At 42.0% G+C, this 20,811-nt stretch overlaps 1 protein-coding gene across 4 annotated transcripts in view; it reads left to right on the top strand.

Moving 5' to 3' along the window:
* LOC108706534 (TBC1 domain family member 14) overlaps nt 1-20,811 on the top strand; it is a 73,761-nt gene that overhangs the window by 6,051 nt on the left and 46,899 nt on the right. For 3 of the 4 annotated variants that reach the window (XM_018243033.2, XM_018243034.2, XM_041579392.1), the window contains exon 3: nt 470-1,190. In XM_018243033.2, the coding sequence (XP_018098522.1) occupies nt 470-1,190 (721 nt within the window). Of the gene's footprint in view, nt 1-469; nt 1,191-19,273; nt 19,454-20,811 lie in introns of those variants that run through there. The other variant, XM_018243035.2, reaches the window with a different exon arrangement.

Genomic DNA, 20,811 nt, shown 5'->3' with positions numbered 1-20,811 from the left:
TGATTGGGACCTTAGCAACTAGATTGCTGAAAACTGGAGAGGGCTACTGATTAAAAAACAAATAACTCTCTAAATAATAAAAAAAGAAAAACAATTGCAATTTGTCTCAGAACATTACTGTCTGCCTGGGCAAGAGCTAAATATTTGCCATGTGATAATGCACAATAGTGCACTTGTGTATCCAAGGCAGATCCCTTGAAGTCAGAGACTGCAGGAGTGGGCTAGACATTTTATGACTTTAATGGCAGCTTAGTGGGAAAGGGGGTTGGACGTTTTTGGTAGTGTAACCCGAAAATAATAGATTCAGAGTTAAGCGGGGCTTAGAGATCTTTTGGGAAATTAGGTTATAGTACCGTCAAGGATCAGATTCAGCATTGTGAGCATGCATGATTTATAATCCATAGCGAATCTCTATCTAGATTTTGGGTAACCAGTAACTTGGGTTTTTTTTTTTGTGTCTTTTACCTAGTTACGCCCTGGTCTAACATGAATAAAGACGTCTCAACCAACATTAAAAACTTAGGGTTCATTGAAGTCCAGGACATTAACATCGAGAGTGAAATCCCTGCCCTTGGCAAATGGAATCTAAAAGGTGCTCAGTCTTTTGGACTGCCAGAATACCGGCCCAGTCGTCGTTTTGCTACGAGAAGTGGGAGTCTTCCAGTGTCTTCTCGGGATTATGGTATCCCCACACTGGAAATTGCACCTCCAGAAGCAGTACAAACCTTACGACCAAACTTTTCCTCTAGCGCTCTTGCACATGAACGAGTTTTCCAGAACTCCAAGACAATCTCAGGTAGCAATGGACCCCCGTCTTTGAGTAGCACAGAACCAGACCACGTCGTCTGGAAATCCTCCACCCTTCCCAGATCTGGATACAACACCGCAAAACTCTACAGCCCGACGTCCCTCAACAGAAGCGACGACGTCTCGGACTGTAGCATTTCCAGCCTCAGCACAGACTTCTCCACCACTTTGTCTGTCAGTAATGAGGACATTGTGGATTTTGTTGTTATGAGCAACTCAAGTGCGATTGTCGCTTTGGAGAATGACGACACGCATTTTTCCGAAGTGACGCTGAACTCTACAAAAGACGGCAGTGCTGATGGGATTCATGAAAGTTTTGCCCAGGAGGCGGAAGTGGACAAAAAGTTGAAGATATTTGGATCTCTTAGTAATCTCTTTAACAGGTAAGTTTCCCTTTTAATATGTACAACTGTCCCCAATAGGGTGATGTAGTAAGATGGACCTAGCCATCGTTAGAGCAGACCTGTCTCCACCAGTTCAGACGCTTATTAGATATGGGATCCGTTATCCGGGAACTGGTTATCCAGAAAGCTCCGAATTACGGAAAGGCTTTCTCCCCTAGACTCCATTATACTCCCAACAATCCAATTTTTTTAAAAATATATTTCCTTTAACTCTGTAATAATAAAACAGTATCTTGTACTTAATCCCAACTAAGATACAAGTATTCCTTATTGGAAGTAAAATCAGTGTACTGGGTTTATTTAATGTTTACATGATTTTATAGTGGACCTAAGGTATGAAGATTCAAATCCAGATCTGTTATCCGGAAAACCCCAGGTCCCGAGCATTCTGGATGACCGGTCCCATACCTGTAGTTGCTTCTAATTCAGTGATTCTTAATCTATGGGTCAGAACCTAAAACTGGGTCCCCATATGGTATAGGGTGAGTCTCTAAGACCCCCTTTAATACAGGGAAATTCCTGCTAAAACAGGCAGTAGTATTTAATATAACACATAGAATCAATTCTAAATCATTTCTTACATGATGGGAGACTAACGGGGTTGTGAGAATGTTATACACTTAATATAATAAATTGTATGTATCTGTGTTATATGTATATTGTTTATCTTTCTGGAGTCCCCTATTCGATCTATAATCATTTTCAATCTGACTGCCCCGAAACTGGGAAACCACTCTTGTATGCGATGGCCAGTGCCGCATTGGTTGCATTTAAGCTTGGTTACTGATTGGTCAAAATGCTGGGCATCCCCGTTTTTCAGGTGTGGATATTTTAAAGGATAAAAAACACAAAGACATATTAAACTTTTAAATCGCTATGTCTTTACCGAAACTCCGCTTGCGCTCCTCTTCAGAAAAGGCGACATGGAGACAATCCATCATCGGGCGCTCAGTTTCTCCTCCTTGGCTTTCTCCTATAAGGAAAGCATGGAGGAGAAATCGAGCGCCGCACGATAGATCGCTGGATCACCTCATCAAGCGGAGTTTCGGTAAGTTATTTTTTAATAAAGACTTAGCGATTTAAACGTTTAATATGTCTTTGTGGTTTTTTTTCCGTACAACTCCCACTAGTGGGGAACACCAAGCAACACGGTGCCATAAGTTGTAAGCATTGCATTACATTGCATTTTCCATGCTTTAAGATAATTATCCATTTTTTCATGTTTGGTGGCTGGGTTATTCTTGAACAATTATAGAGTTCTATGCAGATCTTGGAGCATGCTGGGGGATGTAAAACTCTTTCTGATGGTGGTACAGGCCCCTAGTTGGTCAGCCCTACTCTAGATGGTCCCAGCATTGTACGAGAACCTCTCAACTTCACACAAACAGCACCCTCAATTCTGCACTGAAAGAGTTAATGTAAGATGCGTGGCAGGGTGCAAGCCATTACATGATTACTGTGCATCGGCCGTGCCTCTGGGCATGTGACTCACTGGCTTCACAGCCTTGTGCTCTTTCCACTTTCTGTTCCCCCCACAGCACAAGTGTGTTTTTTGGCCAGGAACATGTGTGCGTTGTAGTGAAGGGCAAGTTTGCTGAGCTAACACTGGAAAAGAAAGGGAAATGGCAAATGATTAAGCTAACAGCTTCCACAGTGACAAATGAGATTTTTAATTAGATTGACAGAAGCCCACTGTACACTGAATACTGTATGATGACTAACAGGGGAGCCTGCTTTTTTTCTCCATTAAGAAGACCCTTCTGTGCCCCCTCATGTCAGCACTTTATAATGTATATTAATAATAGGAACAGCCATACTGGTTAGTATAAGAAAAGCAGCATTCTTGACCACCTCCTATGGCTCCCATTAAAGGGTTTTTCACCTTTACATTAACTTTTAGTGTGATGTAGAACTGGGGACCCCAACCTCTTTTACTCGCGAGTTACACTTAAATCTAAAAAGAGTCGGGGAGCAACATAAGAATGAAAAAAGTTCCTGGGGATGCCGTGATTTGGTAGCCCCTATGTGGACTGGCAGCCTACAGGTTTGGTAGTACACATGTTTTTTATGCAACTAAAGCTTGCCTTCAAGCCAGGAATTAATTAAATAAATTAAATTAAAATAAGCACCTGCATTAAGCTCACTGGGAGCAACATCCATTGGGTTGCTCACGAGCCATTGGTTGGGGACCACTGATGTAGAGAGGGATATTCTGAGACAATTTGCAGTTGGCTTTCATTTTTTATTATTTGTGGTTTTTGAGTTCTTTAGCTTTTTATTCAGCAGCTTCCCAGTTAGCAGTTTCAGCTGTCTGGTTGCTAGGGTGCAACGTACCCTAGCAACCATGAACTGATTTGAATAAGTGACTGGAATATGAATAGAAGAGGCCTGAATAGAAAGATGGGAAATAGAAAGTAGCAATAACAATACATTTGTAGTCTTACAGTGACCCCCAATGGAAAGCTGGAAAGAGTCAGACGAAAAAAGTCAAAAAATTCAAAAACTATTATAAAAAAAAAAAAGAAAACATGAAGACCAATTGAAAAGTTGCTTCAGGTGGCCATACACACACAGATATTATCTTACAGCAGAAAGCTGGTATATCCGTTGGCTCGTTGATCAGCCCAGGTGGAAAATTTTGATTGGATGCCTATGAAAGCACCTGAACATCGGCCATTGTTAGTGCTGAATGGTCAGATACAGGTAGAATTCTGTTGTTTCTGTCTGTATATCTGACAATTCAGCTCTACACGTGTTTGTTGAAATGAACGATCCGTCTTGGAAACGTCTTTTCTAGGAAAGATCGTAATTGTTACGTCTCTGGCCACCTTTAGAATTAGCCATTCTATGATTTACTAAAAATTCACATAAAGGTGAAACACCCCTTTAACTCTAATGCAAGAAGCACAGAAGTAAAGGCTTCAGTACTTTTTGGCCCAATATGCTTTAGTGGGTATTTTGGGGGCTGGAAAGTGCTCTTACCTGCACCTCTGCTCATTTCCTATAAAAGTAAATAGGGGCTGTGGAAAGTGGTCTGAAGTGAAAAGCAGTGGCTGTGCAAGGCAAATATTCCACCTATGTGTTGGTAAATAATCCTGAATAATATCTGACCCCTGCTTATCAGTGATCATGTGCTAAAACCATTGTATTGTAAACATTTGTTATCTGCTGTGTGAAGAGGAGCCTCTATGGAACCCTGCATGGCAGCCCCCTGACTGGAGATGTATTTACATAAACTATACTGGAGCTTTTGAAACAAACACACCTTTTCCCAGTATAAAGACATATACATCCCTTTCATTTCTGATCCTTTAAAGGGATTGTTCACCTTCAAACACTTTTTTTTCAGTTCGGTTTGTTTAAGATAGTTCACCAGAAAGACCTTTTCCAGTTACTAAAGTTGGCCATACACAGGGAGATCGCCAAACGAGTGGATGTCTCCCTGATATGCCCACATTGAGGTGCGCAATATCGGGCTGACCCTAGGGCCCAACGATCGGATCAGAATGAAGGCAATACAGGTGGTCGGATCGTGGGACTGCATCAAGGAACATATGCGGTTATGATCAGATAACATTTTTTACTTTCGACTAGTTATTGATTGTGGAAGCCGTCAGAGGGCCCCACACACGGGCCAATAAGCTGCGGACTTGTTCTGTCAGCAGCTTTATCGGACCGTGTATGGGGCTTCTAGTCTAATTTTTTGCCTTTCTAAAGGTGGCCATACATGTAGAGATCCACTCGTTTGGCGATTTCGCCAAAACGAACGGATCTCTCCCCGATATGCCCACACTGAGGTGGTCGATATCAGGCTAATCCAATCGTGGGCCCTAGGGCCCAACAGTTGGCCCACAATGCAGCCAATAGACGTGGTCTGATCGTGGGACCGCATCAGCGCACAGATGCGGCCGTGATCTGACGTGATTTTTACCCTGCGCAATCGACATTTACCTGACTTTCGGCCAGATATCGTTCGGAAAAACACCACACACGGGCCAATAAGCTGCCGACTCAGTGGTCTCTGGGAAGGGGGGTCACCGACTCTCTAAACTCTCTAAACTGTTCTAAATTGAAACATTTAGTTGATCCATTTGTTATCTGAGATTCATTAAAGGCAACTGTTAGAATTGATATAATAGTTTCTAATATTCCACAGTTACTGCCGAGAAATGGATCAACTAATTGTATCAACTAAATGTAACAAATTGTATCAGTTTAGAGTCTGCGTCTGAATTACTGAACTGCCAGACTCAAACACCAGAGACAAGAACATTAAACTGTAAACTTAGATTTTAGAAAAACAGTACAAAATAAAAAATGGAAAGCAATGGAAAAAAAAGTCTTTATTTCTGGGGAACAATCTGAAAACAACTGATCTAAAAAAATGTTTGATAGGCGAATAAGCCCTTTTGCACAGACTGTAATGCCAAACAGTGGCCTCTAGTGGCCAAATTATGCAGAAGATTGCAAAGAGGGTTGTCCATTGCACACGTCTTTGTTTGCTGTTGGATGGTGGCAATGACGACTAGGGATCTTAGAATATTAAGAATGTGTTGATAAAAGGGAATAAACAGTTACCTTTCCTGCACCAGGGATGTGATTATACAGTTTTCCCTATACATGAATATTATAGACCCAAAATATACAGACTGAGAACTCTGCATTAAGTGACGCACCAAGCTGAGAAGTGTTATGCACATTACACACCACTACAGCTCCTGCTGATTCAAACTGCCACCCTGGGGACAACATAAACAGCAGGATAATGGGTATATGTTCCACCTGACAAATGCCACAGTTATTTCCACCCCTTTCTTAAACTCAATGATCTTTGACCTGTTAAACTACATCTCCCAGCAGCCCCTGCCAGGTGACTGTGTGGACTGTGGAACACTGGCCACAGGTATAGTTAAGGTTTGTATAACTAAGGGATGGAAATCTTCATCCTTATCCTTTAGGGCTCAATTGTTATAATAGAAACGAAATACCCGTGCACTGAAACCTTCAGTGGGACATTTCTACAAAGGCGCCTGAATTATTGAAACATTCTAAACCTGATCTGTCACATTATACCTAGATCAGCTTGGTGTGCCTTACAGCCAAACAGTAAAACAATTCATTAGGCACTTGGCTATTTTGTTTCCACTCATTAACCCTGACATTGGCTCTGGGAAGTAGCTTTAATTTTTTTTTTTTTACTCTTTCTGACGCAAACAGGTTGTAGAGTTGCTACGCAGCTTCATTGTCTCTAATCCTTTTAAACTGGGGTAATCATAAACAGATAAATAATGAATTTTATAATAGGTGTGGCTGAGCTAAGCCTAAAGGCATGTTCTCAGCTGCTTTTCCCCATAATCGCTGTAAGAACCTTGAGGAACACACAGCAAATTTAATTCAGACGTATTCAGAAGGATTTAATACCTGCAGCAATTCATCCGATGTTCGTAGTTCTATTTCCTCCCACTGACCCATGTTCTAATTTGTGGGGTTTCAGCACTAATATAAAGGTGTGGGACCTGTTATCCAGAATGCTCTGGACCTGGGGTTTATCGTATAATGGATCTTTATGTATTTTATATCTTCGTACTTTAAGTCTTCTAGAAAGTCATGAAAACTATAAGCTACTGTTTTATTATTATAGAGAAAAGGGAAATGATTAATTTAAAATTTGGATTATTTGAATAATCTCTATGGGATATGGCTTTCCAGATAACAGATCCCATACATATGTACATAAGCCCTCCAATATTCTTGTTAATGATAATTTATTCCACTCTGCGTACCAACGCTTCGGTCCACATTTGTACCTTTTATTAAGGATTTTGTGCAAGTGATACATGTGAGCTTAAATCAGTGTTGGACTGGCCCACCGGGATACCAGGAAAAGTCCCGGTGGGCCCAGGTGTCAGTGGCCCCTCATGGTGCTAAACATTTGGCCTATTTCATGGCCATTCCCTATTTCTATGAGAACAAAGAGGCTAATTATATGGAATAATAGATTATAATATGAATTGAAAAGAGACTAGGAGAAAAGAGGTTGAGTAAGGAGAGGAAGAATAATTGTACTGTGAGTGGACCCCTAGTCTAAATTTTGTTTGGTGGGCCCCTGGTCTAAGGTTTTTGGGTGGGCCCCTGGTGTCCCAGTCCGAAAGTGGCTTAAATACCCAACATTCAAAATAATGTGCTGTTGTGACATCATTATTTGCATACATCAATTAGCCAATAAAATTATAGTTTCAATCAACATCTTCCTTATTGTATCTCTTAATGTGCCTTTCATATTCATGTTACAAACTTACTATTTTCACCAATGCCCAGTGCAGTCTAAAGATGTGAAAGTCCAATTTATGTAATTTTGTGCAGGATACCTACAGGATAAAATAAAACATTTCAGCATGTTTCCACCATTGCTGTGTGAATAAAAATATATAGTAACTCAATACGTCCTTTTGTATATTTATTTACAATCTGTAGGATTTACCTTGATGCTGTATTGCTACACAGTCTCCTAACCCAGGAAACAATTCAAGATCAACTCATTTAGGCCCCTGGGGCCACACAGTCGAGCTCATGGATCCAATAAGCGTAGTAACATTTTATCTCCCCGCATCGGTTTGGACACATGCTCAATAGCCATACACCTGAATGTTGCAGGGTCATGCCTCACCTGTGCCCAAAGTCTAGCCACAGCCTGTTGAGCTATGTCTTGCTTTTTATCATGCATTTTAGAGGCTCTCTCGGGATCCATTGCTGCCCTTATACTTGACCTGTGCATACCAATACGCTCGTTTTGTTGCCTTATGGTTTTGCCGCAATACAATAGGCTACAAGAGCATTTAATGATATATATTACCAGTCGTTCTCTGTTTGATGAGGTATTTTTTTCCCATATATGGATGGTGCCATAAGGCAACTAAACGAGCACAGGTCAAATATAAGCAGCAATGGATCCCTCTAAAATGCATGATGAAAAGCAAGACATAGCTCAACAGGCTGCGGCTAGACATTGGGCACAGGCATGACCCTACAACATTCAGGTGCATGCCTATTGAATATGTGTCCAAACCGATGCGGGGAGGTGATCATAATAAAATGTTATTACAAAGAGAGGCGTATTGGATCCATGAGCTCGACTGTGTGGCCCTAAATAAGCAGTTGGTCTTGAATTGTTTCCTGGGTTAGAAGACTGTGTATCAATACAATATCAAGGTAAATCCTACAGATTGTAAATAAATATACAAATGGACGTATTGAGTTACAATATATTTTTATTTTGGTCACGCAGCAATGGTGGAAACATGCCGAAATGTTTTATTTGATACAGTAGGTATCCTGCACAAAATTACACAAAATGGACTTTCACATCTTTGGATTTAAAGTCTGACACTGGACATTGAGACACATTGGTTGAAAATAGTAAGTTTGCAACATGCATATGAAATGCACATTAAAGGAGAAGGAAAGGTTAAAACTAAGTAAGCCTTATCAGAAAGGTCCACCTAAATATACCAGTAAACCCCCAAAGTAATGTTGATCTGAGTCCCCTGTCAAAAGAAACACTGCATTTCTTTCCTTCTATTGTGTACTCATGGGCTTCTGTATCAGACTTCCTGTTTTCAGCTTAAACCTCATTGCCCTGGGCATGAGCATGCTCAGTTTGCTCCTCTCCCCCCACCCCTCCCTTCTCTGCTGTAATCTGAGCCCAGAGCAGGGAGAGACTCAGGCAGGCGATGTCACACCATGTTAATACTGCAGCTCCTATCCTAAACAAAGAGTTTCTAGAGCTTTTTACTCAGGTATGGTTAAACATTCTCCAGAATAAATATAGCATTCTAGCTTGCACTATTGCAGCTAATCTATTGGCAATAAAATGCCTCCCTAGCTTTCCTTCTCCTTTAAGAGATACAATGAGGAAGATGTTGATTAAAACTGTTATTGGCTAATTGATGTATGCAAATAATGATGTCACAACAGCACATTTTTTTGAATGTTGTGTATTTAAAGAACCAGTAACGTCACAATTTTTTAAAAAAAAATATTCGTTAGTATACATTGAAAAAAATCCACCAAGATAAATAAAATTTTAAAATCGCAAAGTCTTTATTAAGAAATAACTTACCGAAACTCCACTTGCACTCCTCTTCAGAAAGCGATCAGACGAGCCATCATTTGGTGCTCAATTTCTCCTCCCTGCCTTCCTTATAGGAGATAGCCAGGGAGGAGAAATCGAGCGCCGCACGATGGTTCGTCGCGGTTTGGCTTTTTTTGAAGAGGAGCAGAAATACATATCCATTCGATTATAATCTCCACTAGGGCAGAGACTGATGTGAATCTCTGTAAAGCCTCAAGTAGTAAAACACTGGCACTCAAGGAACTTCATGCAGGGTTACCCCTTGCTGGTTTATAAGGTGCGAACGTGCAACGTTTCAGGGCGAACCCCTTTATCAAGCATAAAGGGGTTCGCCCCGAAACGTTGCACGTTCGCACCTAATAAACCAGCAAGGGGTAACCCTGCATGAAGTTCCTTGAGTGCCAGTGTTTTACTACTTGAGGATTCACTGGAGGTTGCCGTACTCCAAACACTGTGCACCAGGTGTTCTCGTTTCATAAGCTTTAGGAGTGTGCTCTGCCTCACCTTTCTTCACTTGAATCTCTGTAAAGCACTGTATGATCCAATCATAGGCCCTAGGGCCAACGATAGGATCATAAGGATTGCAGGTGGAGGGATCGTGGTCGGATCTTGGACTGCATAGATGTGTTGATTCCGATGGGAATTTTAAGCCCGCCCCATTGACATCTGACCAATTGTCAGGCAGATATCGATCTCTAAAGCCCATTGGAGCGCCCATACACTGGCCAATCAGCTGCTGACTTTTTCTGTAGGCTTGGCCCATGTATGGAAACCTTAATTTAAGAGCCACCACTACTTTTTCTACCATTTTTATTATAATAAGGATGTGAGCATTTAGCTTGCTGAAGTAATGCAATTTACTCAGTGTATTGTCTCTGTTAACCAAGGGAAAATGAAGTGTGCACATTATGTTCATGTATCAGTAGGAGGTGGTAGAGTGTTGTACTGTGTTAGCCTTAGTTCAAGACAGGAAAATAGATTTCTTGTGCTAACATGGTACTGTTTATTGACTTATAAATGCAGGAAGGTAAGCTTAAAAAAAATATTACTCTAATATTATCTCTTCATCAGACATTTTCATAAAGTTACAATTTCTGAAACAGTAACTGAATATAGTTCAGATGGGGGGGACCCTTGGATACATGCAGCTTGGGGGGTTATAGATCTTAACTGACCATGAAGGTTCCATGTCATGTCAGGTGCCGTATTTTGACGTAACGTCATTCTGCTGTGTCTGCAAGTGTGTAGATATATGTAATATCTTCAGTTACTCTGGCAGAAATTGTAACATCATGAAATTATGTCATTTTTTTCTTAAAGGGATACTGTCATGGAAGAACATGTTTTTTTTCCAAAACACATCAGTTAATAGTGCTGCTCCAGCAGAATTCTGCACTGAAATCCATTTCTCAAAAGCGCAAACAGATTTTTTTTTGTATTCAATTTTGAAATCTGACATGGGGCTAGACACTTTGTCAGTTTCCCAGCTGCCCCAGTCATGTGACTTGTGCCTGCACTTTAGGATGGAATTACTTTCTGGCAGGCTGTTATTTCTCCTACTCAATGTAACTGAATGTGCCTCAGTGGGACCTGGATTTTACTATTGAGTGCTGTTCTTAGATCTACCAGGCAGCTGTTACCTGGTTACCCTCCATTGTTCTGCTGATGGGGGAAGAGAGGGGGTGATAGCAGTCCAATTTGCAGTACAGCAGTAAAGAGTGACTGAAGTTTATCAGAGCACAAGTCACATGACTGGGAGCAGCTGGGAAACTGACAATATGTCTAGCTCAATGTAAGATTTCAAAATTGAATATAACAAAATCTGTTTGCTCTTTTGAAAAATTGATTTCAGTGCAGAATTCTGCTGGAACAGCACTATTAACTGAAGCATTTTGGGAAAAAACATGTTTTCCCATGACAGTATCCCTTTAAAGGATCAGTATGACCTGGGCTTCAAGCTGTCAGATATACTGTTATACTGTGCTGTCTCCACAAGAGGGCAGAAGTGCTCTCATGCTGCAGCCTCTCATTTAGCAAGTAAACAGCCGAAATATCAAAACGTATGGGTTTCCCCGTAGACGCTTGCCAGGTGTTTATTCTTTTTCTACTTTTAAAACAAATGGGTGCTCTGGGCAGGTCCATGCTTTTGCTTTATTTTGTGTGTAGGGTTGCCACCTTGCTTTCATATGGTTGCTGGGGCCATTAGAAGCCGGCATGCAGAAGCATGTACAGTACGTGATTGGCCAATTATACAATCCCTAAAGAGCTACATGTCTGCATCTGATCCAATGACTATAGACACTGGCACCTTGGGCGCCTGGTCAATAAACTATGGTAACCAATCAGATGTTTGCATTCATTCTACCAGCTGTTGGCTGAAAAAAGCTACTCCCTGATTGATTGCTATAGGTTACTGCCCAAGTGCAAATGATCCAAGTGTTGGTGGAACACCCTTAAATGTCCAGCTAGTCTCTTATCTGTTGCTTAACTGCATCTGATACTCGCATATGTGTGTTTGCCTTTGGAAAAAAAGATTTTTAGGGAATTTTTCCAGTGGGATTATGTGCCCGTGGGAAAGCGCTTACTGCAGCCCCAGCAGGGTTCCTGTATCTTACCCCTCCGAGTTGTGTCTGTATGTTACCCTCCCATTTAGACTGTAAGCCCTATGGGGTAGGGTCCAAAAGCGTTTTGTTTCCTTGACACTGAGCACTTAATCTGTATTGGAATTATATTTTATATTTATGTGAATTGTATTACTAAGAATGCACCTATTGTAACGTTTTACTTCAAAGACCCCTTGTTTGTTACTACTAATTTATTGTTTTGCTGTACAGTGCTTTGCCCTCAAGGAGCGCTATACAAATAAAAATATACATACATCTTCCTTGTAGCCGTGCATCTCTGGCACAGCATTTGTATTTCCCATATAACAGGATTAATCTACTCAATTACCTTTAGCTACTCTTACATTGAATAGTGTTACTTTTGTGCCAGTCACATCTCTTCTATGTCACATTGTTCACAATAAATTCCTTCAGCTCTTCTGTGACCTTGGTGGAACTGCCTTGGAAATACCTGTAATTCAGTGATTGGCCTATAGATAAGGAGCTGCAATTCCATACACACAAGCTATTTGTGCATATACAGCTTTTAGTTCCTTTGTCGAACCTGTTCAGTGCCAGGGGTCTGCTGCAGCCTGGCTTGCCCTGCGTACAGGGGAACCTGTTATAGAAGTGATGGCATTGGCACAGTTGTACTTTTGTGCCGGCACTCTTCATTCTTAAAGGGTTAACCATTGTATAGAAACGTGTCTCTGCTCTGCTCTTATTGGCCGTTCATGCTTGCTTGGTGTGTATTTGATTTTCCACTGTGCAGGTTTAAGGCTCTGCTGCATTATGCGGGTCCGGGTTGTCAACTTTGTGATCCATAATTTGGTGTAAACACAGAACTCAGCCTGTAGTTTCTGCTACAGGCATTGGTGTAACTATAGAATCAGATCTTGTAGTCGCAGGGGGCCCAGACTGTGGGGTCTAATAATAAAAAAAAAAAACCTCCTCCCCAGCCGCTGTCTTACCTGCGTCGAGGAAGGACACAAGTTGGACAGGAAGTGGGTGGTCATGTTTCAGGGATATAGTGGTTGAGAAAACCAATCCACACGTGCGGATTAAGATAAAATCCATCTTTATTTGAATATTAAAAACAACAAACAGGCATCCATAACAGATGTACTCCTACCCTATGACATGTTAGATCACCTGACGCGTTTATGTTTCTATTCTTGCTTCAGTTTCTTTCTGTTATATGCCTATAGATAGCGCTGCACATGTGAGTGTAGATTAGTGTGACCATGAGTAGTTCAGTAACTTGAAAAAAAGGCCATGCAGGCTTGAAACTAGAGTCCTGTGCGTGTCCATTTTTTGGGACCTGTATCCGACACCTGCAATCCGCAACCCACATTCTTACTCGCTTGGAACCACTACCCGACCATACCCGCAAGTACCTTTTTGGTCGATAAAGACTAGGTGATATATCATCGGATATGGTCCTACCTCGTTTAAATACGTATTTTAAATTTCTCAATAGTGTATTGTCCAACAATGGATCTAACCGCAAAATGTCCAATCTTTTATCAATAATTGTGGGTGGTATGGGGCAGTTGGTAGGCACTTACCCAGACCTTTTAGGCTCTCAAGTAGTGCAAAGTTGTCCAATTCAACTGGCTTGGATACTAAAGTATTGAAGTCACAGCACCATCCCAGTTTTGTAATTATAAAAAGCCTTTATTGGAATCCTGGCTCAGATCTCGGACAAAACAACGTTTCAGGTAGAGTTCTGCAGCGGGTTGGGTTCCTGCAGATTAACAGCAAAAACATGCGGTACCCTTTGGGGTGCGGGTAAAGACGTGGGTTGGCGGTTCTGCGGGTTTGCGGGTCAGGCCGCAGGTCTTTTCAATAGCGATATTTACTCCTTTGTTCTGGTCACGTCTACTTCCGATGACGTCATTTCCAGTTTACAATGACAGCACTTCCTGATTGTTGATGGTCAGCGGGTCTGGGTTGCGGATAAGGTACTTGTGGGTCGGGTAGCGGTTCCAAGCGAGTAAGAATGTGGGTTGCGGATTGCGGATTGCAGGTGTCGGGTATGGGTCCCAAAAAATGGACACGCACAGGACTCTAGTTTCAGTCCTGCATGGCCTTTTTTTCAAGTTACTGAACTACTCATGGTCACACTAATCTATACTCACATGTGCAGCGTTATCTATAGGCATATAACAGAAATAAATTGAAGCAAGAATAGAAACATAAAGGCAACATAGACAGATACTAGAGTCCTGCACCGGTCCATTTTTTTTGACCCGACCCGTACCTGCAACGGGGGCCCGGTGCACTCTAGTTACGCCACTGGCAACAGGTATGGGACCTTTTATCCAGAATGCTTGGGACTTTCCGGATAAGTGGTCTTTCCGTAATTTGGATCTCCACACCCTAAGTCGGTAAAAAAAATTATTTAAACATTGAATGAACCCAATAAAATTATTCTGCCCAAAACAAGGATTAATTATATCTTAGTTGGGATAAAGTACAAGGTACTGTTCTATTATTACACAGAAAAAGGACATAATTTAATTTAAAAGACTGCCTTCCCATAATTTTGAGTTTTCTGGATAATGGATCCCATACCTGTATAAAAAAAAAAATCTGCATTGTTTTTTCCTGGAATAGTGAGAATTGTGGAATTTTTTACCCCATTTAAGGATGAAAAGCCTATGTCAAGCCCTGATGAAGTCTTTCAGAGCGCGGCAGGATTCTATATGCAGGACTCTAAGGGAATTCATAGAAATATCCCTGGGTCACCTCTATATATTTTTTATTGAAAAAAAAAAAACATTAATATGTATATACTGTATGAAAAACAAGAGCATACAATCATTTTTGTGTTGCAGAGATCTATACTGGTAAATACTGTGTTCCTGAAATCATCTGGTTGGCTAGAAACCTTGTATTGTAAGGCAGTAACCAAAATATGAGCTTGTTGCAATCATAGAATCTTGCCCCCGGGGATACAGAATGGGAGTACAACAGAACATTATCTCCGTCATAAAATTGCTTTGCTCTGAGGTGGATTGAATGTAATTTCACATGGATTAACCCATGCAGAACCCCTAGATATATATGTGACACACTTCAAACCCTCCAGTACTAAAGTGAGTAATTCACTTTTAAATGAACTTTCACTATGAAACGGGCAGTGGTGATATACTAAGAAAGTTTGCAATTAGTCTTTATGTTTTATTGTTTTTGTAGCTTTTTGTTCAGTAGCTCTCTAGGTTGGCCTTTTCAGCAGCGACCTGGTTTCTAGGCTCTTATTTTCTCTAGCAACCAGGCAGGGGTTTGAATATGAGACTGAAATGAGTATAGGAGGAGGCTGAATAGGAAGACAAGTAATAAAAAGTAACAATAACAGTAAAATATTAGCCTCACAGAGCAACAGCTGGTCAGCAATAGAAGAAGAAGGCAAAAAACTATAAAGGATAAATAATGAAAACCAATTGCAAAGTTGCTAGTAATAGTACATACTATAACACACACACACACACACACACACGTAAAGCTCAGCCACTAGCTTTAAGCCCGAGCAGAGTTGGGGAGATTTAATCGCCTCTTCTTCTGGGTGACAAACTCCCCGAACTGCCTTTCTTGTGTCTTCCCGTCTCCTAAAACGAAAAGTCGCCTGCGCTAAAGCACATGTGGCGCTTAGTTTTCCGAAGTCATCCGAAGTTGCCTCACGTGGAAACTTCGGGCGACTTTGGAAAACGAAGCGCCGCGTGTGCTTTAGTGCAGGCGACTTTTTATTATTGCAGACGAGAAGACACACAAAGGCAGTTCTGGGAGATTGTCACCCAGAAGAAGAGGCGCTTAGTCGGCCCCAAATCTGCTCGTGTGGACTGACCCTAAGGGCTAGTCCACACGGGGAGATAGCGACGCGTTTGCGGTCGCGGCGACAAAGCGCCGCGACAGTCGCCGCGACAGTTTTGTATGGGCGCCTATGTAAAAACGCCTGTGCTAACCACACGAGGCGATGCGCTTTTCAACAGTCGCCTGAAAAAGCCTGGCGAGGCATTTTCAGGCGACTGTTGAAAAGCGCATCGCCTCGTGTGGTTAGCACAGGCGTTTTTACATAGGCGCCCATACAAAACTGTCGCCTGCGCCGGTCGCGGCGACTGTCGCGGCGCTTTGTCGCCGCGACCGCAAACGCGTCGCTATCTCCCCGTGTGGAATAGCCCTTAATCACTGCTCATTTCATCCCAATCTGGCTCTTTTGATCATTTTTAACATTGAATAGTGGTGGGCAGCTCCCTGGCTTGCTTCACACTATCATGGGCAGTAAGTAGTCCAGGGCTTGCAAATATCGTTCAAAAACATACCTGCAATAATTATGGGAAAATGTCCCGCTTCACCTTCCAGACACTTTTTTCAGTTCAGATGTTTTTAGATTGCTCACCACAAACAAAGACTTTTTTTCAGTTGCTTTCCACCTTTTATTTTTTGCCATTTTCCCAAAATTTAAGTTTAAAGTTTAATGTTTGTGTCTCTAATGTTTCAATCTGGCAGTTCATTGATCCAGGAGCATCTGATCTATTTTGTTGATACAATTAGTTGATACATATTCTCTGTGGAATATTTGCAACTATTGGATCAATTCTGCCTTAAGGATAAGGTCACACTTGGAGATTTGGGGAGATTTAGTCACCCGGCGACTAATCGCCTCTTCTACTGGGCGACTTCAGAAAATGAAGTGCAGTGAGTGCCATCCCGCTGTCGATTTTTCATTATAGCCATTGGGAAAGCAGTGCGGGGAGATTGTTGCCCAGAAGAAGAGGCGATCAATCGCCGGGCAACTAAATCTCCCTGAATCTCCCAGTGTGACCTTACCCTTAATAAAACTCAGGGATTCTGCTCAGCAGGGACAAAGATAAGAAATGTATCAACTTAATGTATCAACTTAAAACAGAAAAGTTTTGGTGACCCCCCCCCACAGAAAAATAAAACGTTACACTTCATTATTAAAAAAAAAAAAGGTCTCAAATAGAAAATAGAAAGTAATTGGATAAAGTCTTTATTTCTTGTGAACTATCTGAAACCAACTGAACTGAAAAAAGTCTTTGACGTATGATGTAGTGAGGGATATTATGAGACAATTTGCGACTGCTTTTAATTTTATTACTTGTGCTTTTAAGTTATTTAGATTTTTTTTTTTTATTCGGCAGCTCTCCGGTTTGCAATTTCAGCAATCTGGTTGCTAGGCTCTAAATGACCTTGGCAACGATACATTGATTTGTATAAGGGACGAGAATATGAACAGGATAGGGCCTGAAAGAAAAAATATTAATAACTACATTTGTAGCATTTGTTTTGTAGATGAGGTCATCTGGAAAGAGTCAGAAGAAAAGGGCATATCATTTAAAACCTATGAGAAATATTGAAGACCAATTGAAAGTTGCTGAGAGTTGACCTTTCTGTACATACTAAAAGTTAATGTAAAGGCGAACCACCCCTTTATTTGCCCAGATGCAATGTTTGGATACAGCACCACTGCCCTTTTGCCCTGTAACCTTGTTGCTATGAATGCAGCCCTTGTGCTTGTTGTGTCAGGGTCACGAGCAATTCTTTTCTGGGCCTCCTACTGCTGCAGATTAGGGACCTCCTTTAGAGTGCCCCCAGAAATGCTTTGCTTGGTCATAGAGAAGATGCAGCACCAGACCGTACCAATATAATCCAGCAGTGACGTGTTTCAGGTGGTTTTTGGATGTCTTATAGGTTGGTCAAAAAAACCTGCTCAATATCAAACTATTCTGTTAGTAAAGATCCACTGATTTATCAGATAGGGATGTGGCCCTCATTTTCTTCAAGGTTGTTTGCATGGCTCACGAGTGACCTGCTTAGCTGGGACATCAACACTGTGCAGCTAAGCAACATGTGGTCACCACTTCAATCCAAATATCCCCATAGTCCATTGCTTGTTCGTTTTCCATAAATTTTTTGCCTGTTTTTACCAATTCTCTCTTTACAGTAAACTTGTCTGCGGGCCAAACAGTCCCTTTCACAAGGTGATGCTTATCATTGGCTTCCCAGTAACACAAACAAAGGAGCCAGTGTTTTTAGTAGATAACTAGTTCTTCCTTTGATTTCTGCTATGCCCTTGCATAAACACAAACTAAACGCAAACTAACTGAAGGATTAGTGCAATAGTTATACCACAAGGATTGTAGGGCATTTGGAGACATCATGGAGGCATCAGGTGACAACTACTAGTGATTTGCCTGATGGAGAACCTGGAACCAGAGGCCTTTGGCTGATGGAGAACCTGGGACTAGAGGCCTTTGGCTGATGGAGAACCTGGGACCAGAGGCCTTTGGCTGATGGAGAACCTGGGACCAGAGGCCTTTGGCTGATGAAGAACCTGGGACCAGGGGCCTTTGGCTGATGGAGAACCTGGGACCAGAGGCCTTTGGCTGATGGAGAACCTGAGGCCAGATGCCTTTGGCTGATGGAGAACCTGGAGCCAGAGGCATTTGGCTGATGGAGAACCTGCGGCCAGAGGCGTTTGGCTGATGGAGAATTTGGGGCCAGAAGCTAGGATAGTTTTCCTTTAAGTGATGCTTAATGAATTTGCTGCAAAATAAAAAAGTCCATAGCGCTGACTGATGCTGGTGGGAATTGTAGTTTAACAATCTCTCGATAGCGGCACTCTTGGGGGTAGATTTATCAAAGAGTGAAATTCCACCACTATTCATTCATTTCTATGGGAGTTTGAAAGGCTTATTTATCGATGGGTGAAAGTTCTAGGGATGCACCAAATCCAGGATTTGGTTCGGGATTCGGCCAGGATTCGGCCTTTTTCAGCAGGGTTTGGATTTGGTTCGGGATTCGGCCAAATCTTTCACAAAGGATTCGGGGGTTTGGCCGAATCCAAAATAGTGGATTCGGTGCATCCCTAGAAAGTTCACCCTTTGATAAATACACCTTTAAAAATCCCATAGAAATTAAAGAGAGTGGCGGAATTTCACTCTAGTGGTGGAACTTCACTCTTTGATAAATATACCCCATGGTGTCAGGGTTAAACCCCTTTCTCTCAACAGCAACTAGTCTTGCAACTGAGACATACTTATCTTTAGGTGTCTTCGTGGTGGTTTATAAAAAGTGAAAAAGGCTTGTGTTGAGCCTGCAGGCAGCGTAGATCATACATAGGACATGGTAGATAATTCTAATATAACATACACTACAGCAGGTGACATGTGCTCTGCATGGGGATTGAGCTGTGTAATGTGAGCAGCTGAGTTTCAGTGGGTGTGGATAAACTCTATGGCACCCAACCCTCTTATTAGGGAAGTGAACTAATGTACCCTTCCCCTGTTGACACAACAACTAAACGCCTCTTCAACCAGAGTCCCTTCCTTTTCACTCTGAGCTTCCCAACTATCAGGCCCGGCAATGGATTGCGCTCAGCTCAGCAGGACTGGAGTGTAACCCATGAACCCGATGTCCCTGGAGTGAGGGCCCCCCCCGTGTGTGACCATGGCTGCTCCCTCTTTGCTGCTCATAGTAGACAGGTGTGTATGGAACAGAGGGAACACAAGAGATTGTTACATTGTACAACTAGCAGCTGAGATTATGTGCAAGAGAGCAGAATCAGTGTCTCTGTTAATAGGGATTTAAAGGGCATACAGTACAACCCCCATTTTAAGTTTTTCAGGGGACCAGGAAAAAAATATTTAAAATCCGGGAAAATGTCAAATCAGGGAAACATGTTAAAGTAACTTTTTCTTCAAGTTCTGAAAGGATATAAGCACAAGGAGTCCGTTTTACTTTGAGATTCAATATTTACTGTGTTTAATAACAAGGGTCAAGCATTGCAGTGTTAATGTAAAGCTTGTCATACTTAGAGAGATCCACTCGTTTGGAGATGTTGCCAGACGAGCGGATCCCTATCCGATATGCCCACCTTGAGGTGGGGGGATATCGGGCTGATCTGATCATGGGCCCTAGGGATCATAATGCACAGAACACGGGAGGTCCAATCGCGTGGCCGCATCTGACTGGATTTTTAGTCCTGCCTGATCGACATCTGCCCGACTTTCGGGCAGATATCAGTCGGGGAAGCCCGTGGGAGGGTCACATACACAGGCCAATAAGATGCCGACACGGTCTGCGGCAGCTTTTATCGGCCCGTGTATGGCCATCTTTACACTATGGGGGCATGTGCAAGCCTCTGTCGGTAACATACACAACCTAAAGCAATAAGTGATCATTGCAGGACTGCATAAGGGGCAGACAAATTGCAATTCACCATTGCAAGCAAAAAGCAGTTTTTGAGTAAATCAGGACAAAATTTTGGAAAACATTACTTAAAATCAGGAAAATGCACCCACTGAAATGAATTATAAATTGGTGGACCACAAATAAAAAATGTAAAATGTGGGAAAACTTAAAATCAGGGTACTTTAATATCGAGGTTTCACTGTATAAAGGTTTCAGTGCAATAGGGAATTTAGGGCTTCGCAGTGCGTCTGTGTCATGGGCAGTTATACACAAGAAAAAGTATCATTATATGGAGTAACTAATACACAGCAATGTAAAGACTGTCTGTTTGCACTGGGAGTTGTAGCTTTACAAGAGCTAGGAGGCTGTAGGTGTAACTTTGTACATTTTGGTGGTGGGCTTGGGAAAGACCCTCGAACAGATTAAATGGGGACACAGATGGTTATAGGGTGACCCCTGCAGCAGTGCTGTTCTGCAATCGTCACATTCAGGAGACTTGCAGGAGGTCACAGATGCAACACACCATGCGCAGCTCGAATCGCGGTGTCTCCATCTGATCCCGCAGCTTTGTTACTTGTCACATTCCAACCACAAAACAGCTGCAGGGATCAGTTAAAAGGGGATTGAAACTAAAAAATCTTGCCTGGAA

This window comes from Xenopus laevis, chromosome 1S, assembly GCF_017654675.1.
Source record: "Xenopus laevis strain J_2021 chromosome 1S, Xenopus_laevis_v10.1, whole genome shotgun sequence".
Classification (NCBI taxonomy): Eukaryota; Metazoa; Chordata; class Amphibia; order Anura; family Pipidae; genus Xenopus; species Xenopus laevis.
Note: the sequence above shows the minus strand (reverse complement) of the source record. Positions and strands in the feature narration are given on the sequence as shown.